The sequence below is a fragment of the Artemia franciscana genome, chromosome 7, assembly GCF_032884065.1.
Source record: "Artemia franciscana chromosome 7, ASM3288406v1, whole genome shotgun sequence".
NCBI classification, from domain to species: domain Eukaryota; kingdom Metazoa; phylum Arthropoda; class Branchiopoda; order Anostraca; family Artemiidae; genus Artemia; species Artemia franciscana.
This window is the reverse complement of record NC_088869.1, coordinates 57,953,099-57,979,402: the sequence shown is the minus strand read 5'-3', so window position 1 is coordinate 57,979,402 and position 26,304 is coordinate 57,953,099. Positions and strand designations below refer to the sequence as shown.

Sequence of the window (26,304 nt, the reverse complement as noted above, 5' to 3'; positions counted from 1 at the left end):
TCACTTGGTTATTTGAAAGCTGGTAGAGTATAACCAAGTCAAAACCAGTTAGGTACATAAATTCTCAGAGGATGATAATCTAGAAGCAGTTTCAATACAAATGAGCCAATCATTACTAAAACTAACATTTTTTTTTTAACGGAAGAGACATAAGCCTTCCGCAATTTAATTTGTAAGTGATGGCGATTGTGGCCAAATGCCGAAATCTATTGAAGAAAATCAAAGAAAATGTGTGATTTACACCCCAATGATTTAAATCATATTTTGTCAAAATTGCCAGTTTTGCAGAAATTTAAACCGGTCTTAATGTCATAGTAAGTTCAAGCTTTTGGTAAGAAGATAAAACGCGATTTTTTTTTTTTTTTAGGCTTATAAGAAATTTGACTTCCAATCACATATTAGGCACAATTTCCCGTAATTCTGTACATTTAAGTGTGCCTCCAAGCCCAGTCCGGTTCTATATCCATATTTCAGAGACTGCCTTTATGCTCCAATTGGGCGCACACCATGCTGTTGCGCCATCATTTGGACAATCCCCGAGATTTGTTCTTAGGAGGACAAGGACATGAGCGTAGGGGACAGAAGGCACATTGGATCGTCCTTGATTTTCTTATAATTAATGCACAATATCAAATAGGAAAAAATAATTTCTGAAATGGTTTTATCAAGAAAATAGATAAAACCGAAGTAATTTAATTTAAAACCAGTTACTTCAGTCGACTATTCAATTCTAAAGTTGTTTTTTTTTTTCATCCTCTGTTTTGAAAGTTCAAAATTTTAGGGACTTTTGTTTCTTATTTTATATGACGGAAAGGCAATAGCCTTCTCACCAAAACATTTCAAAGGGGGCTTAGATTTCACTTCAAATAAACTAGCTTTGAACGAAAAATAAGAAAGTGTAACCACTAAACTACTAAGCAAAATGAAAATGGCACAATCCATCACCTTCAACATCAATGTCTAACCTGTCTTAAACAATAAATAAAAAAGCCTTTTTTCCTCCACATGGCGACTAAACGCATCCATATTCAACTGTAAACTAGCCACAACCCACCAAATAAGAAGTTTGTGTGTTAATATTTGTTATTATGTTATATAATTTTTAATTAAATTTACTTCTTGTAGGAATTCGGCTTCCCCCAGTACTAGTTCTTTCACGGTTTGAGGAATCACAACTTCCTTCTGATAAGGTTTCCGTTTGAGATGGACTAGTAACTCTACTTTCGTCGTTCTTACCTAGAAGACGAGGTTCAAGATGCTTAAGACAGACTCTCGGAGCAAAAAAAAAACTAATCAATTAGGATTACTAGAACTACTAACAACTTCGAGGGATCACCCACTTTCAACAACCTGGTGTACTTCTCAGAGCACCAAGTGGTGGACAGTTCTGCATACGGAACACTTTCGCTGTGTTTGGCACGTTCCACCTGGTGTACGTGATTTCTGAAAGTCGGCGACCCCTTGAGCCATTACAGCAAACAGCCACTAAGGCCAAAAGAGCACAAAATCAAGTTAATTTCTTGGCTATAATTAGCTTAAGTGTCGCCAATCCTTATCAAGAGTCACATTTCAATCCTTGTCTAGTTTTTCAGAATACTTCTGCACAAAATGGTGTAAACACAATGTTTTTCATGTGGGTAGATTTGGGGCATTTATGAATAAATTGTGAGAATGGAATTTATGATAAACAGAGGGATTTTGGAGTAAACAGAATGCATTTTGCCATTTTTTTTTCATGATTATAGTTCCACCATAGAAAGGTGACCGAAGCGTCCTTTCGCCACTTGGTCCAAATCTCATACCATCAGGTGTGTTATCCAACTGTGACAAGGGTGGCACATTACCCACAACGCTTGGCAAAGTTCCACCATGCTTGGCATACCCCACCTGGTGTACGTGATTTCTGAAAGTGGGCAACCTCTGGGGGAAGGGGGTTTATGGTGGAAGTACACCCTGAAAAACGACCGGAAAGATGTTTGATAATTGTCAGTAGAATGTCCCCAAAATAGATCTTTTTAGTTTTTAACTGCTCAAATTTAAGGAATGATTGATATACGTAATAAAGTATACGTATTGATATACGTATTGATAATACGTGAATTTGTTTGTTTTGAAGTGCAGTAGGTACATAAGTAAAGTCATTAGTTTGGAATTTAAATATGTTGAGACCACTCAGAGGAGAGAAGATCGGATTAAAAAAAGTCACAACTCCTCGAGGGAGCAGGACTTGCGACAGGGAGGTCTCAATCACGGCCCCCAGAGTTTGCAGGTGCAACCGTAATTATGATTTCCACCATACACACACACACAAACATATACACACACACACACACGCACATATATACATATATATATATATATATATATATATATATATATATATATATATATATATATATATATATATATATATATATATATATATATATATATATATGTATATATATATATATATATATATATATATATATATATATATATATATATATATATATATATATATATAAAGAATCCTTAAAAAACATAAACTTAATGTCACCTTTAAACATTCAAATAAAATACAGAGCTTTTTAAACAGTGGCAAAGATAAAACCAGCCCCATTCCGGGTAGTGGTGTTTATAGAATTCCCTGTTCTTGTGGCCGTTTTTATATTGGAAGAACCCAACAGCAATAAGTGGAGAGGTTATTAGAACATAGGTCTTCAATTCTACGCCAAAGGCCGGAGATTTTGAACATAGGTCATCTTATTTGACAGCACCTACATTATTGTCCCCGTTAGAGGTCCCATGCAAGTTTTCAGGGAAGCAGTTGAGATAAAAAAGCACATTCACCAAAAGATAGCTCTCAATAGAGACACGGGAGAAACTTATGACAAAAATTATTCATTCTAATCGTTTTCACATAAATCCACAAAATTTTGTTGCACAGTCAAATAAAATATCTGATAATAATCTACCTGGAAAGAGATTAGCCTTTAAGAGCGCTGTAAGCAAGATGCAATTGTAAAATGTCATTTAGACTTGTGTTTTTTATTCAGTTACCCTTTCACCGGTACTGAGAAAGGGTCACCATATTTTAGTTTTGTGTTTTGTTTTAAGGTTTGGTTTTTTTATATTTTTTTATCAGTTTATTCTGCACTGAGGACGGTCAAGCGGAGGTCTTGACCGAAATATTTGCATAATTTTCAAGTTTTTCACTGGCTGTTTATTGTCCTCGTTCTTCTTTTCTTTGCGATTTTGTGTTTTTTCAGAATTAGCCAGTGTGGTCTCAGAAATTACTTAAATAGCTAATAATGCTAAATATTAGGAATCTTCAAGGAAAAAGCACCAAGTTTTGTGGGAAAACTTTTTTTTTATAGAAAATATGTTTATAAAAAATTCAATGCATTCAAGCTTGAGCACTGGTATCAGAATTCAACATAAGTCCGTAAGGCACAGAGTGGATTAACCCGAATGAGAGAGAGGACACTCCCAGGCATTAAAGAATTGGTCATTTCTTCCTTTTTTTCGTTTTCATAACTTTTTGTGATTTGTTTTAACCGGATCTGACTTATTCCAAGGGAATAAACTACAGACAAAATTCATTTCTTTTTTCTCGTAGATTCCACGAGAATCTACGTGGAATCTATGATTCCAAATTCCAGAATGATAAATTATATCATTAAAAAGTAAACGATTTCTTATTAGCACTTTGGTACAGGTCATTTACACTTGCTGAGCCCTAGAAACTTATAGGAGAAGGGAGGACAATTAAGCCCTGGAAGAAAGCTTTTTCTTGCTTTACAGTATGGTCAGATATCAAAACCAACAAACTTTAAAATTAGTATTTATGTAATTTATTTATGTGTTTTAGTTGTTTTGTTTTTTCTACAGCAAGAAAGTGAGTAAAAACCCTCCTCACATAGAGGATTATTTAAAAAATTCACATGTCTTGCTTTTTTGAAATTTCACAAAATGTCGAAGCTTTAAAAAAAATTGGTGTCTAATGGAGGGAAAATCCCGAATTTGTCTCTTCGCTGGCTCTCAAGCCTGCATGCAATAAAGAATCGTAGTTAAGAAGCTGTTAAGTTACAGGGTATATAAGTAAGAATCTTACAATGTTAAGGCACCAAATATGAATAGATTATTATTAAAATACAAATTTATAATTTGATGCTACATAACTTTAGTAAATATTGTGTTTCGAATTCGTACGGATAACGAAAAAATAAAACCGTATCAATACTTTTAAATATGAATTCATTAACGTTAAAATACAGATTTACAGTTCAAAGCTACAGAACTTTGGTACACATTGTGTTTCGAATTGATAGGGATCGTAAAAAGAAAATCAGACAGTATCTATAATGTTTAATATGAATACATTAACCTTAAAATAAAGATTTATAGCTTGAAGCTGCAGAATTTTGGTACATATTGTGTTTTGAATTCATTGGGATCGTAAACAGAAAATTAAACAGTATATTGTTTAACATGAATACATTAATATTAAATAAAGATTTATAGTTTAAAGGAATTTTGGTACATACTGTGTTTTGAACTCGTACAGATCGTAAAAAGAGAATAAAACAGTATCTATACTGTTTGATACGAATACATTTGGGTTACAAATAGTTTCTGAGACCACACTGATACTAAACTAATGAATTCCGATCGTTTTTATATCTGTCCACCAAATCATATTTCGCAACCTCTCTCTGTTAATACCATGCCTGGTAAGCGATTAGCTTTTAAAACGGCTTTGCATAAAATGAAAGTTTTAGTATCATATTTTTATTAATTAAAGACAAAAACTAAGTCAATCGATTTGGTTTCTCAACAACTATGGTACATGAGATTCAAAACCACGAAAAACATACGTAGTGTGATTTTATTATGGAGAGCCAAGCTTATACGATACACTTTATGCGTAGCCACTTTTAGGCTTGAAAACACAAATGAAGCTTGTCATTATTTAAAGAAAGATTAGTATCAAATAAATTGGTTAGCTGCGGTTAAGGAATGAGCAATTAATTAAAATCACACAAAGTAAAACCATCAAGGCCATGACAAGAGGTAAATTTAACTAAAAAAAAACAGTACGTGGGTTAGTTTGTCAAAACATTCAAAAAACCTAATTTTACTTGAATCATCTATCAACGAAGATGCATCACCCTTCTCTTCAAACACTGTGGAGGGATGGGAGATACCCTCACGGTCCCTCAATGGGCTTGCACGTCTTCCTCTAGCTCCACTAGGACTTTCACGCCCTAAAAAGAATCTCTTTTGAATGCTGTCGGCTCCCACAGAGAGGGTGAAAACTTATTAATGAATAGCGAGTGTACTACTGCACACTCTGCTTTCCCGAATGCCCTATCCACACTGGAATATTAACCAAGATTTAGCAGGCGCTAATTTAAGCCAATCAGAATTTTTCACGGTATTTCAGCCAATCAGAAAATGCTATCAAAAGTCTGATAGACTAAAATTAACCCTAGCTAAACCATGGTTTTAGTAAAATTTGTTTGTAAATGGAACATAAAAAATTATTACTGGTGTTTCTTTTGCGTCAGTTTAGCTAGAAAACAATATCAATATTATGAAGGATACGTTACATGATAATGAGTTAAGGACCATTGCCCTCCCAAAGGTCTGTATTTCCTAGTCAATTTCAGGAAAACTTTCATCTCTAAGTATAAAATGGAAACCGGCGATTACAAAACACAAACAAATTGAATGATGAGCTAATCGTCTTTAACCACACCATGTTTACACTTTCACATTCGGTACTGTAGACAAAAACCTTTTGATGAAGTTGAACAACAATAGCGTCCTCAAAAAAAGATGATACGTCTGGATAGTATAAAATTGGGTAAAAGTTTCCTCTTTTAATATGAAGGAAATTCAAATTGAGCCACCCTCTCTTCCAAGGGACACTACTTAAGGTTCCCTAACACCTAAAAATTAAATCAGATTCTCTAGACTCGATAACTATTTGCTTTGCAACCGCAGTCAAAATGGAGATCCCGCTGCAGAAAAGTTAAAGCATTAAAACAAGATATACCCATTTTTGAACCTTTCTTGCTCTGATAATTCAGCATATTCTTATTACCCTGTTTTAAAGGCTACTGGATTTCTTGAATATGCTACCGTCTACCCCCGCCCCCAAGCTTATTGGGCCCAAAACTGACCTAGAGCTTATTGGGCCTAGAAATATTAAGAATACCCATTAAGTTCTCCCTCCCCTTAAATGAAACTTAACTTTGAGCTTTGAGAGGAACAATACTAGCCCCTTGCCACTGGCCATGATTTGACAATAAAAACAGCTCAAGTTCGAGGTAGGTTTTTCGGTACTTGTTAATTAGACGAAAAACACTCAAGAACTACGCTTAGGTTAGATCTCAGAAAACCGGTTTCATAGCCACAAAGACAAGTGATGGGTGATAGAATGTATTGGACTTGAATAATTTGGGCTATATATTTGCACATTAGGGGGGATATGTTAGGGGCACTGTCCAAATACTTTACAAGACTTCGCTATTTTATATTACCTCCCTCCACTTTCTAAGGCCTTCGACCCTCACAGCTAACAGCCATTCCGCTCAAACAGCGGTATAAGGTCGAAGTTAAAATATAACAAAGTATTGGATTTATTAAGAAAGAAATCATACCGCCCCCTCCCCTTTAATCAGAATCTTTGTACCCTGCATATTTTAGCCTAATATTGATTTACACTCGATAATTAGAATTTTTACCCAAAATGGAATATATTTTTAACTTCTGTAGTATACTTTCTACAGGTAAAAAAAAACACACAACGTCAAGACCCTGTGCTTAAAAATCTGATACTTCTACCAGCAAATTAAACGGGGGTTCCTCTATGGCTGGAGTTTACGGGCATAGTCAATTATCATACAAGACATATTTTCGACATCTTGCTTCTTTTGAAGCATTTTTTGGAGGGGCTGGGGGCTCACAGCTTGCAATCACTTCGCTCAAATAGTGCTATAGAGTCCAAATTAAAACAAAAAACTATACCTACCGAAATTCACAGATTGAACATAGCGTTACTTTAATCTTTGCCGCGTACGGATCAATTTAGAAGGCGGATGTTTTTCTTTTTCTCAGATAATTTAAAAGTTATTTAGATTTTCTAAATATATGATGTAAATCTAATATATATATATATATATATATATATATATATATATATATATATATATATATATATATATATATATATATATATATATATATATATATATATAAATTATATATATATAAATTTATATATATATATATATATAATATATATATATATATATATATATATATATATATATATATATATATATATATATATATATATATATATATATATATATATATATATATATATATATATATATATATAAATTATATATATATAAATTTATATATATATATATATAATATATATATATATATATATATATATATATATATATATATATATATATATATATATATATATATATATATATATATAAATTTATATATATATAAAAAGGAAAAATAAAAGGGAAAAAACTAAATGCGCCAATAAAAAGAAACATTTAAGTTATTATTGGAGAAAAACGTCGTCTATTCGGTATTCACTTCTATCATAGACTTTGGACGGATTTTCGACGATTCTTTGACTGGATTCATAATTCCAAATTTATCAAGACGGGAATTTCGGTGCCGCTTGGGAATAAACAACAGAAGCTTTGTGTATCTAAATAGCACTTATTAATTTTATCTATGTCACTCTCGGCAAGTAGATGAGCTGCATCGGCGAGGTAAATAGCTTAAGGTTGGTACACTGAATAATAAATAGAAACAAGTGATTTCCTGGTATATCGCCCCCAATTTAGGACAACCGTCCCGTAAGCACGTTTAATGGCGGTGGTTGTGTGCTTCACAATGGATTTCCTGGTTTTGTGGAGCGATTCAGAAATGATTCACCCGAGGTATTTCAACTCTGACATAGCAGGACTGAACGATTTACCAGGGAAACACTATCGCTCTTAGCCCTGTTGAAAACTAGAAACTCGTAATGTTAACAAAAAGTCCGATTGACTGAAATTCGTTTTGCAGTCTATTCAGGTTGTCTTGCAAGTCTGCCTTCGATCTGCTGAGAAGGAGAACATCGTCGGCGCAAGCTGTATAAGATAAGTCGGTACGGGGACGAAGAAGAGACGACGAGATGTGTTTCAGAATCTTAGAGATCGCATGTTAGAAAATGACAGGACTAAGAACACTGCCTTGCCTCACGCCTCTTTTGACTTTAATTGGTTCTAAATCTTATATTTCATGCTAAAATTAACGGCTTTTCGCGGTGGCTGGAGTATACAAACATAGCCAATTATTATATAGGACATATTTTCTACATCTTGCTCCATTTCCATCAACAGGATGGTTGGCCCCCAACCCCCCACTGTACTTCTTGGCTGAAGGGCCATGAAACGGAGATCAGCACTGCCGGTTTGGACCTTAAGGGTCTAGTGTCGTCTTACTTACTTACTTTTGTACTTTCATTTCTGTCAGTTTTTTCTAATTTATTTTCCTCATTATGGTCCGAAAAAAACGTCAAAATGGATCTGACCTTATTTAAAGGTCCATTGTGAACTCACAGAAAGAACCTCAGATTCTTTTTTTGGTACTGCATTAAAATTTTAATTTTTATATTTGCTGCTTACCGTATCGTGCAGATGAGGCGGTATGTCTCAGTTGTGTTTATCGAAAAAAAGAAGATTCCAAATTAAGGCCAGTTTTCCTAGCAAAAGGTTTCAAACACAAGGGAAAAAAGAAGATGAAAACATAGCACTTCAGAAAAAATCAAGCGAAATTAAGACAAATTTTTCAAAACATAATGTAATTAATTGGATACAAATTGCAGTCCCTGCAAGTTTAGGTGGCCCTAGACTACAGAATATTGGCAAAAAGCCAGTATCATGATCCGACCCTGATCATACGAATTAACATTTAAAATGTTCAACCGTCAAAGCAAAAACCCCCAGAGAGAGTAGTTTCTATGATTAATATTTTTTAGATACGCTCTAACTCTATATTTATATTACTGAAATTCAGTCTTATGACATCCAGTACCTTTTGGGAAACCTTAACTATTACTAACTGCATTTACAAGGTGAAGGCTAAAACAATAAAAGAAAACTAAACACTGATTATCAGAGAGGGAATTTTCTAATTCCCAGGAAGGACTCGGACCTGGTTAAGGCAATACAAAGGACATCGCCAACCATAATATTTTTACCAGTTCGATTTCTGAGTCAACTATAATAGATGTAAGTAAGCAATGTGCTTTCACTTATTCAAAGAACCTCTGGTATCATTACATGATACTTAATTATAAGAACTAAAAAAAAAAACTTATAGTATTGGCGAGGCTTGCCAAAAATCATTGATCTATGTCCGAGATTTCACATCTGAAATTGAAACCAGTTGTATCGAGTAAGAGTGTTAGATTTCATCTTCCCTAATACAGTATGTTGGGTGAAATTGACAAGATCAGAAAAAGTGGTATTTTTAGTGCCAAGAAAACGTGGCTATGTTGTTTTGTCTAATATTCAAATAAGAACAATAGTTGTTTCCTTTCAATTGTGATGAAGCAGAAGGAGCCGGGCGAAAAACAACCCCGATTCTTAAAATATTTTTTTTCAAGTTTTCCAATCGACTATTGCTCAATCCAGGGACATAAGCAGGGATGGGGCTCAGGACACCCCCGAAAACCTTAATTTTTTCCAGATTTCTCGGCAATATTTACACAAATTATCAAATAAAGTCATTTTTTGTATTATTGTCATGCGCATAAATCCTTCCTTTATATCTAATTCAACTTAGTTCACTGATTTCTGTGTTACGAGTAACCATAATGATTGTTTAGCTAAACATGGTTCAACAATTTCCACGTCAATGTTGGAAAAGTCGATTTATCTCCTTTCTGTTATTGATGTTATCCTAGAAAATCATAGAAAAGATTATTAAAACTTCAAAGATACACTTTTTCGTAATTAGCTATGCAGCTATTATGGGCGCCTACGCCCTAAAAATAGTTACACTTGTTTCCTTCATGAATAAAACTGGAAGTAACCCTTAGAGTGGAGTATGGCTATTCTTGTCGGTGTTCAATGCTTTTTATATGAGACAATCCATCTGTGTAACAGGGGCATAATTTGCCATGGGCAGAGGGAGGGTAACTGCCCCCTCCTGACCCAAGTTCCACCCACTCCTCCTCAGACCTAATTTCCCCCAGCTGAAATTTAGTTCCTGCTTTTAGTTTAAAATCTCGTCAAAATTTAGATAAGTCTGCATAATTCAAGTATCCAGAGAAACAGGTCAGTTTTCTTTAGAATATCATTGTTTTTATGGTACTATATGGCTCATTATTCAGTTTTCATTGTCATTTTCACTGGATTTGGGAAAGTTGGCTTCAACTTCCCACCCCGCCCAGGATTTTGACGAAATCACGCCACTGCTGTGAAACTCTAACATCGTCGGTCCGGTAATTGAATAATAGAATTGTGTACAACTTGGGCAGAAGAACCAAAGCAAGCTTTCTGAGCTATTCCAGGGGTCACTTTCACCTTCAAAGGTTAATAAGAAGAACCAGTAAAAATTGAAGTTTCTAGCTCGACAGCGTGTCTCCAATCTGGTATATAGTGTATAGCATATCATCCAACCCGCATTATGTAAATTTGTATTATTATTTTTTTTAGTTTTTTTCATCTGTTAATCTATTTTGGAGCAACTAAAAATCAGATGGAAATATTTTTTTATATATAATTTGTTATTTATAAAAATTAACAGTCTTTTGCTTTACAAGGGTATAATCTTGAGGAATCTTAGTAAGCTGCAAGTCAAACTATGTTTGCTTAAAAACATTCGATAAAAACTTTTCCGATAAAAAAAAAGTTCTGATAAAAAAAAAAATGGTTGATCCTTTTGAGACCCCATTTCATCGATGACCATGCTCCGAAACTTTTTTTTGTAGTAGGTTCACACTTTTGAGGAAAGTCTGTCCCCCACCCCTAACTAAAATTTTGTCTTTTACACAAGGATCTATTTGGCAAGGGACTTACCCTTTGACCAGAGGACGTATGAATTTGAGTTTTGATCCAACGAAGAAAAAATTAGATCTTTTAGGCACATTTTTGGAGGGGGCATCCCACCACGATAATCTTTTATATTCGGTTCGCTTGACCCAAAATGCAGCAAGGTTTAAACTGATCAGGGACATTGAGTTTTTTAACCATTTTTGGACCCCCCCCCCCCCTGACACCCATCTCCTTCTGGGAAAAATATTTGGCTCTCTTACGCCATTAAAAGTTTTTTGAAAGTTCCAATCTGAATAGATGAAGCTTTTTTGATCATTTTAAGGTCCCATATATGGGGGAGGGGCAGGTGCTCCAACTAAAAAACAGTTCCGGCCCTTTTTAAAGTCCATTTTTAGAAGATCCAAAGTTTAGTTTTAATAATTTCTAGCGTATATGGATCCCCATAGCCAAATCACTTAATGATGTTTGTCTCAAGTCAATCAAAAAATACCCTTTTTAGGGACCCATCCTTTTGTTCCCTTGGCCCAGGTACTAACACTTTTAAGGTTCAATCATTCAGAAAAAAAAACTTTTAGCCCTGTTTGGACTCAGTGTTGCGGTGGACCAATATATCTTTATCTTTTCCTCCATGCATTTTGAGCCCCATGTATTAATGCATTTAAAACCACGTATTAATGTAGGGCCGATCCAAAAACCGGCTATTCTTTACCCCTATTTTCAGTGGCCCAAATTTTTTCTTTGTGTATTAGGTTCCTCCAGATCCAAGGACTTACGCTTTTAAGCTTTAAACTGATCTGGGATAAGTTTTTAGCCCATTCTTAGGCCCCCTAATGCTCTTCCCCTCCCAAAATAATATGTGATTCCCTTGATCCAGGGAATGATCCTTGACAGTTTCGAGCCCACTGGATAATCTAGATAAAAAATGTCCACTTTTTTCCACCATAAAGCCCATCTGTAAGTAATTAGCAATTTTCGCAATCTACAGTTATTGCCCCATGGGGTATGAAGTTCCTGTCATCCCCGAAGGCATGTTTATTGGAGGGGAGGTGCGTAGACAGAAGTCAAGGAAGGGGGCTCATCAGTTTGGATTACTTATGAATCTTATGATACTTATGAAAAGGCCACAGCACTTCCGAGCTTATTTTCAAAATATACAAAGTTTCCCCCAATATCTAAGAAAAATATTCCAGTCCACAGCTCAAGATTCATGTGGGTTGAGCGTTCTTCCAACTACTACTACTACTAATAACTCATCTCAGCATCAAGCCGTCTGAGGCCAACATAGCTGCACATACTCTACTTCTCCATCCCAGTCTATTGAAAGTCTCCCTCTTTGCACCCTCTCAGGAAGTTTCCATTTCCCTTAAATCTTTTCATATGATATCCTCCCATCCCGACCAAGGATGACCTACTTTCTGTTTAGACCTAGGCAGTTGGCCGAAAAGGACAATCTTTGGCAATCTGTCATCCTTCATCGCAAAACGGGCGCTAGCCATCTTAACCTTTCTCTCATTATACCCCAAAAAGAGGGATCGAACCACACTTTTCCCACAGCATACTGTTTGAAATGCGGTGAATTCTCCCAAATTGCACTTCCAAATTACACTTTTTTGCATACATATGATGCAGCAATGTGATTAGAAAATCAGGTTCAGACAACACTGCAATGTTTGTAATTGCACCTCCTTATAACGTTTCTTTAAGTCGTTAAAAGTCGGGGAATACCTTACTAAATCATAAAAAGCGTAAATATTGGTTAGAAATATCAACTGGAAACAAGCATCACATAGCGCCTTTTGAATTACAACAGATCAAAGAATGAAATGCTAACACGAAGCAGAAAAATAGTATTCTATTAGGACATATCTAGAATACACTAGAATTTATGCAATAAAGTTGTTTTTCTGTTATATTATATTTCACTTAGGGTTGTTTTACGGGGCTAAACATTTAAATGTTTGTAAGTAAAGAAAATATTAACTAGCGATTTTTGCTTACCGATAGTTACCGATATCGCATTCTCCAAAATATGTTCGATTCTTAAGGATTTTTAAATAGTTAAAGTTTATTTGTTTCCAATTGAAATTTTTTGTTAAATTCAGAATAGTAACCAATTCTTGCAATCATCCATAACTTTGGCGTATTGATTTATTGAAATTAAATTGTGTCTAGAAATACCAAAACTTCTCTTTTTGGACTAATAGAGAATCCAGAAAAGAAAGGAAAAAGATAATGCAAAAAATCCATCTCGAAATAAAACCTAAGGTGCAAAATTCTTAAGCTAGAATAAACTTTTAAGGATGGGAACAATTTTGCTCCGGAAGGGGAAGGGGTAAAAAGGGGTAGGAAACAAAGGGAAAGGGAAAATTTTATAGTATAAAATGAACTGGTTTTTGTTTCCTACATTTCTTTTTCATATCAGTAGACTATAATTCTTTAAGACAAACAATCTAATGCAACACCACAAATAGTTATTAGCAAAAAAAGTAACAAAGCATAAGTAGTGAATTAAAAAAAGAAAAAAAGAAAAAATTAAGCCAGCAATATAATGCCATAGAAACTACCTTTTGACGTGAATGACTCAAGACTATTTAGTCGTCTCAGGACATCAGCAAGTGTTGCTCTAAGGCAAAGTATTTCATCGTTCTGTTCATGAACTTTTCGTTCCAGACCATGGACTCGCTCCTTAAGGGCTTCGTTTTCATGCTCAAGCATCTCATCTGTAAAAACCAGAAATTATTATTTTTTATTTATTTATCGGAAGTCCATCCGCAACATTATCTGCCACTGGTTAATTTCACCTGCTCAACCAGATGATATACAACCGACCGCTGATTCGCCTCCTTTTTGCCATTTTCTTTACAAATTAAATAAAAACTAAGTTTTGTTTTCAAAAAAGTGTTGCATATCAAGTAAAACAGACCACAACTGAATTCACAACTCACAACTGATCACAACTGGAAACAAACGGAAATTACCTTATACTCTGTAAAAATAAATTAGAGTTCCAACAACACTTATTGATGGAATGTAAAGCACTAAAAGAAAATACATTTTTTTTTAAGAAATAATGATTCGTGAGCATATTCAATAGAAATTCAAATCAAATATTAGAGTCATACCAGATAAAAGCGGAAACTAATTGTCTTAAAGTTTAAAAGATAATATAAAAATATGGAAATATATTATTAATTTGGAATGAGTTGAATTTACTTTCTACAAAATACTGACACAAAAATTTGCGCACAAAGATTACATTTTTATAAGACTTTTACGGGTAATTTTTTATAATACCTTTTTTGTGAGTTTCTGTGGTTAGAAAATCTGTTAAGATCCTACCCTAATCTTAACAATACTAACGCTTAAAATATGTTACCTTCTGAATTAATTTCTTTAATTAATAACGAAGATCCTAACGTGAGAGCAGCGATGAACGCCATTGTTATAATGAGAACCAAAAGGCGTTTAAAAAAAATCTTCCCTGGATTTGCCATAAATTTGCTGCTAACGCTAAGTAACTAAATGAGCAAATTTATCAGGAGAAAGAAGACACTTGTAAATGCATTCAAGTCCTTTACGTCCACGCAAAGGAACCAAAAGCTTCCCAAGAAAAGGGAATATTCCAGAGATTATTCCGTATATGAGGGGGCTGCCCATCCACAACCCCTTGCTCTTTACGCTAAATTTGTTCAGTGCTTTAGAAAGTCTTCTGATTCTAATTCAACAGTCTTCGTGTTTCAGCAGTCGTTCTGAAAGAATCGGAACAACAAACTAAATTCTTATATTTAATATAATCTTTTATTTTACTGTGCTTAAGGTTCCTTTGATCTCTTACTAAGAAAAAAGTGAAAAATTACTTTTCCTTACAATAGCTATATTCGTCCAATATTAAAATTTGAACTTATCCGTAGATCTCCTGTATGACCTAGCAGGTGCGTTCACTTTTGGGCTATGTCTTTACCTCTAATTTTTTAATGGTTAATACGACCAGTATTACGCTTATGACGGCTGACTTAGTTTATTTTTGCTTATCTTTATTTTTTATGTTATCTTAAGCTTTATGTTGGCTGAGCAATTTTTTGACAATTCGAAAACTTGCAGTTGTAAACATACTGATGTTGTGTTTCCTCAGCTCTGTCTATTCTTTCAAACAGTTCGTGGTAACGAACTGTAGTAAGGAGCGATAGTAACCGAATCTCTAAAAAAAAGGAGTTTTGATGCCAATAGTTACATCACAATAACCACATTTTTGCACTGATTCTAAATATATAAGTTTCATCAAGTTACGTTTTACCCATCAAAAGTTACGAGCCTGAAAACATTTTGCCTTATTTTAGAAAATAGGGGGAAACACCCCCTAAAAGTCAAAGAATCTTAACAAAAATCACATCATTAGATTCAGCGTATCAGAGAACCCTGTTGTAGAAGTTTCAAGCTCCTATCTACAAAAATGTGGAATTTTGTATTTTTTCCCAGAAGACAGATCACGGATGCGTGTTTATTTGTTTTTGTTTGTTTGTTTGTTTGTTTTTGTTTTTTCTTTTCCCCAGGAGTGATCGTGTCGACACAGTGGTCCTAGAACGTCGCGAGAGGGCTCGTTTTAATGGAAGTTAAAAGTTCTAGTGCCCTTTTCAAGTGACCAAAAAATTGGAGGGCATCTAGACCCCTCCCACGCTCATTTTTCCCCGAAGTCACTGGATCAAAATTATATCCATTTTGTTCAGTATAGCCGAAAAATCTAATAATTATATCTTTCGGGACGACTTAATCCCCCACAGTCCCCGGGGGAGGGGCTACCAGTTACAAATTTAGACCATTGTTTACATATAATAATGGTTATTGGGACGTTTACAGACGTTTTCTGGGGGATCTTTTCACGTTAAAGGGGGGGCCAGAGGGAGAGGGTTATGTTGGAAGATCTTTCCATGGAGGAATTTATTATGAGGGAAGAAAATCTCCACGAATAATTTTCTAGCATTATCAAAAAAAAAAAAACAATGAGAAAATAGATAAAAAAAAGTTTTTCAGGTGGAAGTAAGGAGCAGCATTAAAACCTAAAACGAACAGAAATTATTACGTATATAAGGGGGTTCGTCTCCTCCACAATACCTCACTCTTTACGCTAAAGTATTTTTAGTAATTTCAACTATTTATTCTACGGTCTTTGTGATCCAGGGGTCATTCTTAAAGAATTGGGACCAAATTGAAGCTTTAGTGTAAAGAGCGAGGTATTGACGAGGGAGAGAAACCCCCTCATATATGTAATAAAAAAATACAAATGTAGAAGTTCGTTATGTAAGTTAATTTGTAATTTACGTATATTTATTACTAATAAAAACGTTCGTGAAAAATAAAAAGTACTAGTTGCATTTTTAAGTAACCAAAAACTGGAGGGCAACTAGGCCTCCTCCCCTGCCCCTTTTTTTATCAAAATCGTCCGTTCAAAACTATTAGAAAGCCATTTAGCCAAAATATCGTTTTAATTATTCATGTGCGGTGAGCCAAAATGAAAACGTGCATTAATTAGAAAACGCTAAGAAATTAAATAAAAAAACAAGTTTTTTAACTGCACGTAGGGAGCGACATTAAAACTTAAAACGAACAGAAATTATTCCGTATATGAAAAGGGTTGTCCCCTCCTCAACGCCTCGCTGTTTAGGCTAAAGTTTGACTCTTTCTCACAACCCTACCCCTTAAAACAATAAAAAAAAAACTTTAGCGGAAAGAGCGAGGCATTGAATTTATTTAATTGGAGTCAGGATCCTGTTGTAGAAGTTTCAAGCTCCTATCTACAAAAATGTGGAATTTTGTATTTTTTCCCAGAAGACAGATCACTGATGCGTGTTTATTTCTTTTTTGTTTTTGTTTTTTCTTTTCCCCAGGAGTGATCGTGTCGACACAGTGGTCCTAGAACGTCGCGAGAGGGCTCGTTTTAATGGAAGTTAAAAGTTCTAGTGCCCTTTTCAAGTGACCAAAAAATTGGAGGGCATCTAGACCCCTCCCACGCTCATTTTCCCCCGAAGTCACTGGATCAAAATTATATCCATTTTGTACAGTATAGCCGAAAAATCTAATAATTATATCTTTCGGGACGACTTAATCCCCCACAGTCCCCGGGGGAGGGGCTACCAGTTACAAATTTAGACCATTGTTTACATATAATAATGGTTATTGGGACGTTTACAGACGTTTTCTGGGGGATTTTTTCACGTTAATGGGGGGGGCCAGAGGGAGAGGGTTATGTTGGAAGATCTTTCCATGGAGGAATTTATTATGAGGGAAGAAAATCTCCGCGAATAATTTTCTAGCATTATCAAAAAAAAAAAAAAAAAAAAACAATGAGAAAATAGATAAAAAAAAGTTTTTCAGCTGGAAGTAAGAAGCAGCATTAAAACCTAAAACGAACAGAAATGATTACGTATATAAGGGGGTTCGTCTCCTCCACAATACCTCACTCTTTACGCTAAAGTATTTTTAGTAATTTCAACCATTTATTCTACGGTCTTTGCGATCCAGGGGTCATTCTTAAAGAATTGGGACCAAATTGAAGCTTTAGTGTAAAGAGCGAGGTATTGACGAGGGAGAGAACCCCCTCATATATGTAATAAAAACATACAAATGTAGAAGTTCGTTATGTAAGTTAATTTGTCATTTACGTATATTTATTACTAATAAAAACGTTCGTGAAAAATAAAAAGTACTAGTTGCATTTTTAAGTAACCAAAAACTGGAGGGCAACTAGGCATCCTCCCCTGCCCCTTTTTTTATCAAAATCGTCCGTTCAAAACTATTAGAAAGCCATTTAGCCAAAATATCGTTTTAATTATTCATGTGCGGTGAGCCAAAATGAAAACGTGCATTAATTAGAAAACGCTAAGAAATTAAATAAAAAAAAACAAGTTTTTTAACTGCACGCAGGGAGCGACATTAAAACTTAAAACGAACAGAAATTATTCCGTATATGAAAAGGGTTGTCCCCTCCTCAACGCCTCGCTGTTTAGGCTAAAGTTTGACTCTTTCTCACAACCCTACCCTTTAAAACAATAAAAAAAAAACTTTAGCGGAAAGAGCGAGGCATTGAATTTATTTAATTGGAGTCAGGATCCTGTTGTAGAAGTTTCAAGCTCCTATCTACAAAAATGTGGAATTTTGTATTTTTTCCCAGAAGACAGATCACGGATGCGTGTTTATTTGTTTTTTGTTTTTGTTTTTTCTTTTCCCCAGGAGTGATCGTGTCGACACAGTGGTCCTAGAACGTCGCGAGAGGGCTCGTTTTAATGGAAGTTAAAAGTTCTAGTGCCCTTTTCAAGTGACCAAAAAATTGGAGGGCATCTAGACCCCTCCCACGCTCATTTTCCCCCGAAGTCACTGGATCAAAATTATATCCATTTTGTTCAGTATAGCCGAAAAATCTAATAATTATATCTTTCGGGACGACTTAATCCCCCACAGTCCCCGGGGGAGGGGCTACCAGTTACAAATTTAGACCATTGTTTACATATAATAATGGTTATTGGGACGTTTACAGACGTTTTCTGGGGGATTTTTTCACGTTAAAGGGGGGGCCAGAGGGAGAGGGTTATGTTGGAAGATCTTTCCATGGAGGAATTTATTATGAGGGAAGAAAATCTCCGCGAATAATTTTCTAGCATTATCAAAAAAAAAAAAAACAATGAGAAAATAGATAAAAAAAAGTTTTTCAGGTGGAAGTAAGGAGCAGCATTAAAACCTAAAACGAACAGAAATTATTACGTATATAAGGGGGTTCGTCTCCTCCACAATACCTTACTCTTTACGCTAAAGTATTTTTAGTAATTTGAACCATTTATTCTACGGTCTTTGTGGTTCAGGGGTCATTCTTAAAAAAATGGGAAAAAATTCAAGCTTTAGTGTAAAGAGCGAGGTATTGACGAGGGAGAGAACCCCCTCATATATGTAATAAAAAAATACAAATGTAGAAGTTCGTTATGTAAGTTAATTTGTCATTTACGTATATTTATTACTAATAAAAACGTTCGTGAAAAATAAAAAGTACTAGTTGCATTTTTAAGTAACCAAAAACTGGAGGGCAACTAGGCATCCTCCCCTGCCCCTTTTTTATCAAAATCGTCCGTTCAAAACTATTAGAAAGCCATTTAGCCAAAATATCGTTTTAATTATTCATGTGCGGTGAGCCAAAATGAAAACGTGCATTAATTAGAAAACGCTAAGAAATTAAATAAAAAAAAACAAGTTTTTTAACTGCACGCAGGGAGCGACATTAAAACTTAAAACGAACAGAAATTATTCCGTATATGAAAAGGGTTGTCCCCTCCTCAACGCCTCGCTGTTTAGGCTAAAGTTTGACTCTTTCTCACAACCCTACCCTTTAAAACAATAAAAAAAAACTTTAGCGGAAAGAGCGAGGCATTGAATTTATTTAATTGGAGTCAGGATTAACTTAAACTGATGTCATTGCTCATTTTCTACTGTTGATTTATAGTTTGTATTTGCTGGTCTCTTATTCTCTATGTTATCTTAGGAACAAATTTACTGTTCTTTCTTTCTACAATATTTTGCTTACTACAAGCACAAAAATGAAGTATAAGTCTGTTGATACGGTGTCGATAATTTCTTGTCGTGGTCTGTAAGCCAGGCGTGTATAAACCGTTATAACATTTCGTTCACTGAGATTTAGAATTATATACTTTTTGTCACTTGCTAATACTCTTTAACCTTAACTCTCAAATACCATCGATCTTGTTTCAACTAAATTCCTCTTGATTAGGTAACGTCGGCTTAATTGGATAATTTGTCTCAATTAGCTAATCGATGCTTTGCTTCAAGTTTTACTGATTCAAAACTTAGAGGTGTTATGCAGGTGAATTGGTGATAGCAGGGTTACCACGGTAAGAATAATTTTCAGCTAATCAGGACCACGGAAGAGGTATTTCTGAGAAAAAAAGTGCTATATTAAAAAAAAATATATCTATTATTATGTTGCTAGCCCTCGATATTTTCTTCCTTTCAAAGTTTGTTTATGGTTTTGTCACGGGTTGTTTATGTAGTTTAGGTAAAGTTGGGGGAGTTTACCAAAACCAGCCACGCCTAGATCCTACTACGATAGTTCCTTCACAGATTAAAATTAACTACTTTAATTTATACAACTCGTTAATGTTAACCAGTATCAAAGCCGTTCCTAGGGTTGGTGGCACCCGGAGAAAATTTAAAGCGCCATCCTGTCCCAACTCAAATATAAGCACGAAAAGTCCAAAATAAAGAGAAAAAGTTGACCAAAGTGAGCAGCTCCTCATCCACAGCGTCATACTTTTTTTTTACCACATTTCAAGAGCATACATTCGTCATGCTTGCCTCACCAGTGGCTGTATCGTTTTCAGTGTCTATGATACAGGCACTATTACACAAGAAACATATGATTGACAAGAAAAATCATAAGAATGACATCATATTTATGAGCACATTTCAAGAAAATAAATAATATCACCCCCCCCCCCCAGAAGTGAACGTATCGTTTTTATATTTATGACACATGCAACATCAAAGAGGAAACATAGCGAAGTATAAAATATCAAGTTTAATTAGTCTGTTTACAAAAGGCGTTATAAGCAGTTTTATAATGCCTAGAAGAAAGATGAACAGCCTAGACCGTCATGACAAGACCAACCCGAGCAACTAAAATAAAGGGTATGGAAAAATGTCTAAATTAACATTAAATGAAAACGGAGAACAAATAAATATACAGTTAGAATACTCGCGTCAACGGCAATTACAACGGATCAACAACAAAAGTGAAAACAAGAAACTTCTGGTTTGAAGACAAGAGGCAGTAAGAATTAAAACGAGTCGAAAACAAAAGTGAAGAACAAAGAAACATGCGGTCAAAAGATATGCCAAAGCTAGGTAGCGAGAAAGATAAGCGGTAGCGAGAATTACAAGTGATAGCGAGAAAGCGAGCATCGAAACGGGTAAAAAATGAAGTGAAGAACGAAGAATTGTGCTGTAAGAGGCAGCGAAAATAAAAACGAGTCAGAACGAAACTGACGAAGAAAGAAATATTACATTAGAAGATTAACACCATCTCAGTTTTCGGCGCCAACAAAATTTGGGGCGAAACCCTATACAAACCTACAGAAATGTCATAAACTAGGTCGATGTTGATTACAAATCAGTGGGAACTTTCAACGTTATATGTACTCCCTGAGGAGTCCATCCATTTTCCCGAAGAAAGAGAAGCAAACTAAGGTGATTAATTTGTAGCTTGCTAATTACAACAAGAATCAATATATACAAAACCTGCCATAAGCTGAGTGCCGGAGCCCGCCCTCAAAATCGGGCACACAGTTTATCTTTTTCTTCAAACTAGTATATTGACATTTCTGGCCACAAAACGATCTAAATAGATCATAACTTTAAGTATGGTTTCGTATTTTTCCCAGGGTGGTTGTATCGAACCAAGGGTGACGTATTGTGTGTGTATTTTTTTTTTTTTTATCAAAAACAGATCCATATTTTTTCGAAAAAATTAGCATCCTAAGATATTCTGGCCTAAAAACGATCTAGATAGGTCAGAAGGTTGAGAAAATTCGTAAAGAGCCTTGACTTTGGAAACAAATTGTAAGTGACGTCATTATTATATACACCAGTATTGCAATAACGTTGTCACACTTACGTAGAAAAATGGAACATTTTCAGGCAAGGAAAAGTTTCCATTAAATTACTTAAAGAGCAAAAAACTGGTAATTGCAAAAATGTTTTTATATATTTTGACAAGGGATTACAACAATCCAGAGCTCAATAAAGAAAACCAAAAGTTTGAAGCTTAGTAGAAATCGGATTTGATTCAATAATCTAAAATCTCTGAAGACATAGAATGAAAAGACATTTAGTTGCGCAAAGAGCAAAAAACTGGTAATCGCAAAAATATTTGTATATGTTTTAACAAGGGATTACAGCAGTTCAAAAACCTTGAAAGAGAAACCAAAAAAGTTGAAGCTGAGTAAAATCGCTGTTAGAGAAACATCATTACCGAATTGCTTTTGTTATAAATATAAGAAATGTCTTTTTATAAAACATGGAAAAAAAGTTGGAAAAATTGCAAGTTCAGTTCAGAATTGCTAAGGTTATTATGCTAACTGCAAAAATATTTAAAGTGTCTGAGCAATAATTTTAATGTTTTAATTCAAACTAGAAAAATACCTGAAAATTTTAAAATCATTTTTTTTTTGTGAGATAAAATCCACTCGCTAAGTGATTAGGCTTACAGGTTTGAACGTAACCAGTTATATAATGTCAATAGGAAGGCCCAAACTGATTAGTCCAGATTTGCCATAGCCCAATCACATAGGTTTTTTACTACTTTACACACAGGGCCTTTGTTATCATTGTTGATAGTACACAAAGGAATTTTCCGTTATTTCCAAGAACAAAGTTCTGTCCAAGGACTGATCCTGTGCTGATTTTTCAAGAACAAAGACGATCCGTTGTACAATGGTTTGTTTACTCGCGTGGCGGAACCAGATAAATTTTTGCTCTCTGGGGAGTATAAAACCCGGTGCTAGAATTGACAGTCAATATTGAAAAATATTCATTTCCATTATGTTTGTACACATTGGGCAGCTGGTATTCCTTTTAGAATTGCACTACTGTTGATGACTATAATGAAAAGTGTAGATTATGTAAATTGCATAGAGGATATGCAGTACAAATTAAAGACTATAAGTCCTGTCTTGAAGATGTCTGTGACTCACACTAGAGGTTTCCTATGTTCCAATTGTCACTATGATAAATGTGATCAATGGGGAACAACTTTCCCTGGTATGATTGGAAAAACCTAAACGTGATTTCATTTTATTTTTTTAGAGACTGGTATCGTCGTAGTTTTAAATGGTTTTTGGGAGGGGGAGATCCTGGTAAACGCTTAAATTGTTGGAATAATAAGAGAGTCTGGTTTTTACGGCACCGTTCCGAGGATACTAGCTACTATGATCATAAACCTAGCGACTTTTATTTGGCTATTACATAAAGTGATCCGCATGTGACATTGCATCAAATAAGCAAATAGAAAAAAGTGGATTTCATAACATGAATCAGAATAGTATTATTGACTTTACTAGAGATGTAATAAAAGTGAAGTTACATTATGTTGAAGAAACCGCGACCCTGACTTTGCATGCCATGTTAAGTACAAGCTTAATCCTGATGAACTGCCGCCACTTGCCGCTACCGATGGTGACCTACGCGTAGAAGAAGAAATCTAAAGAATGAAAGTTTTTTGTACATACATTTTTTCATTAATAAACAATTTTATTATATAATGGCTTAACCCCTAGCATAAACGATTAGAAAATGCCTATCTAGCAAGGGGGGGAGATCACAGATACTATTCTCTCAGTATGCCCATCGCTACATAAATCACTACGATGTAACGCCTACGTTTGCGTTTTGATTGGTGGGCCCTGAACTTCGACAAGTCCTATTACGTAACAACCAAAGAAAATATTGTATAATAAACATACAATTTCTTATTACTGTATGTCCTATTACGTGGTATTGCGCAAGACCCAGGTGTCCGTATTAACGTCTTGACGGGCTAGTAGTTTCAATAGTATACCCTCTATATGTTCTTTTATAAGCATTATGCCCCCACTACTGACACAATCCTAAACTAATTGACAAATTATTGTCCAATCTTGAACATGTACTATAATCAAACACCGTAAGAAAAATAGGATGATCAGCCTAGCAACAAGCCCTGAGTTGTAACTTGAGCCGAAAGGGCCAGATACTTACATCATTGCATTTATTAGTTCCAGATCAATCCATTCACTGGGCCAGAATTAAGATATTACTAGAATTTACATCAAAATTTCCTTTAAAATAGGAAAATTTACCTACTTTTGCACGTTTCTATGTGCAAATCATTTTACAATCGTTACCAGATCTTTCTTACGGACACTGCAAGCGTTCACCCACTGGTATATCTAGGGCACGTGCTATGTATGGATAATCACAGACTACAAATGCAGTATTCCACTGGAACACAACGGACATCTGTCTCAGTGACAGACCCAGAAACATCTAACGCAGCGCAGTAACTATCAATCTGATCCCTGAAATCTCCATACATTCATTTTCCCAGAATGGGAAAACACACTGACTGCAACAAACCAAAAACTGGATTGACGCCTCTGGAAGCACAGAGTAAGAATAGTCGTGGTTGGTGGAAAACAATTCAGCTATTTTTAGCTCTAAATTATATTGGAATAAAGTTTTTTTTCAACTGAAAGTAAGAGTATCATTAAAACCTAAATCGAACAGAAATGATTCTGCATATGAGAGGGGGGTCAGCCCCTTCCTCAATCCTCGCTCTTTACTCTAGTCTTTAAGTAAAAACATACTTCTCATTCAAATCAAGGGCCCTTGTGTTTGAGTAGTCTTTCCAAGAGAATCAGGACAAAAGTGAAACTTTTGCTCCTTGCTTTTAGTTGAAAAAAACTTGTATTTTTTTTTGAATTTTTGACTGGTTTTCAAATCATGGGAGAAAATACCCCCACCCTCCCCATGTATCATTTATCCTTGAAAACTTCCCCGGAAACTTTCCTCCCCATAGAAAATCTTCCTGCTCGAAAAAAATTACCCTGGCAAATTTCGGTATATTTCTCCAATAACAAATACTATATTGGAACTTGCAGCTTACAGCTCTAAAGTTAAGTAACTTACAGCTCTTTCCCAGGAACTGTTCATGCCATCATCAAAAATATAGTTGTTGGACCTTTCGACTATTCTGAACTAAATGGTGATCTTAAAATGTTGATACAATATATTTGGGGACAAATAGCTATAGAAGGGGGGCTGGGTCCCCTACAATCTTTTTGATCGCTTAAACAGATCTTTTGATTTCAAAAGATCTTTGATTGGGCACTAGATCTTTTGATTTCCGTTCGAATGAGCTATCTCCCAATCTTTTAGGACCATCTTAGAGCCATTGGTCCGACGTAATCACCCCTGGGGAAAAACAATAAAAAACAAAATAAACACGCATCCATGATTTTTTTTTTCTGCAAAAAAAATCATTTGTTATGTGTCCCCCCCCCCTATTTGTCGAAAATCGCACTTTCCCAGGCTCGTAGATTTTGATGAGTAACACTAAACTTAATGAACTTTATATATTTAGAATCAAACATTACGTGGTAACGAACTGTAAGTAAGGAGCGGTGCGGCTCAATAGTAACCGAAGCTCTACGATACAGAGTCTTGATAGCTGTAGATGCACCCATCAAAAGTTACGAGACAGAAAATTTGCCCGATTTTTGATAAAAAGGGAAGCACCACCAAAACATAAAGTGAAAATGAAAATCACTACGTTAAATTCAGCATACCAGAGAACCCTACTGTAGAGGTTTCAAGCTCCTATGTACAAAAATGTGGAATTTTGCATTTTTTTTTTTTGCCAGAAGAAAGATCAGAGATGCGTGTTTATTTGTTTTTTTAACAAGGATGATCAAATCAAACCAGCTATCGTAAAAGATCGGGAGAGGGCTCATCTGATCGGAAATCAAAAGTTGTGGTGCTCTTTTTAAGTGACAAAAATATTGGAGGGCAGCTAGCCCCCCTTCCACGCTCATGATAGCCATTTTGTTCGGCAAAGTTGAAAAATCTAATAACGGTGGCTTTGAAGATGGCTTAATCCCCCTAAGTCCCCGAGGCAAGGGCTGCAAGTTATGAACTTTGCCAATTGTTTACATATAGTATTGGTTATTGGGAAGTATAAAGACGTTTTCAAGTGAGATTTTGTCGGGTGAGGGGGGTCGGGAGGGGGTGTTACGTTGGAGGATCTTTCCATAGAGATATATCTCAAAGGGGAAGGGAATTTTCCATCGAGGGGAGCCAGATTTCCCAGAATTATTTAAAAATCGATCAGAAAGATAGGATAAATCGATAACAACAATAACAAGTTTTTCAACTGAAAGTAAGGAGCAACATTAAAACTTAAAACAAACAGAAATTATAACGTATATGAGGGGGGTCGCCTCCTCGTCAGTACCTCACTCTTTACACTAAAGTTTTTTTAAGTACTTCTAAAATAGCTATTTATCCTAATTAAACGACATCTGTGATTCAGGAGTTATTCTTAAAGAATTGGGACAAAACTCGAACTTTAGCGTTAAGACAGAGGTATTAACGAGGGGTGACCAACCTAATATACGTAATAATTTTTATTCGTAGTAAG

The 26,304-nt window shown here is 35.1% G+C and overlaps 1 protein-coding gene across 5 annotated transcripts in view; it reads right to left on the bottom strand.

The window, feature by feature from the left end:
• Window positions 1–26,304, bottom strand: part of LOC136029531 (echinoderm microtubule-associated protein-like 2) — a 139,517-nt gene that overhangs the window by 76,502 nt on the left and 36,711 nt on the right. For 2 of the 5 annotated variants that reach the window (XM_065707998.1, XM_065707997.1), the window contains 3 exons: window positions 13,640–13,795; window positions 5,124–5,249; window positions 1,117–1,236 (listed from right to left, as the gene is read on the bottom strand). In XM_065707998.1, coding sequence (XP_065564070.1) covers window positions 1,117–1,236; window positions 5,124–5,249; window positions 13,640–13,795 — 402 coding nt within the window. The remainder of the gene's footprint in view (window positions 1–1,116; window positions 1,237–5,123; window positions 5,250–13,639; window positions 13,796–26,304) is intronic. The other 3 variants (XM_065707999.1, XM_065708000.1, XM_065708001.1) reach the window with 3 other exon arrangements.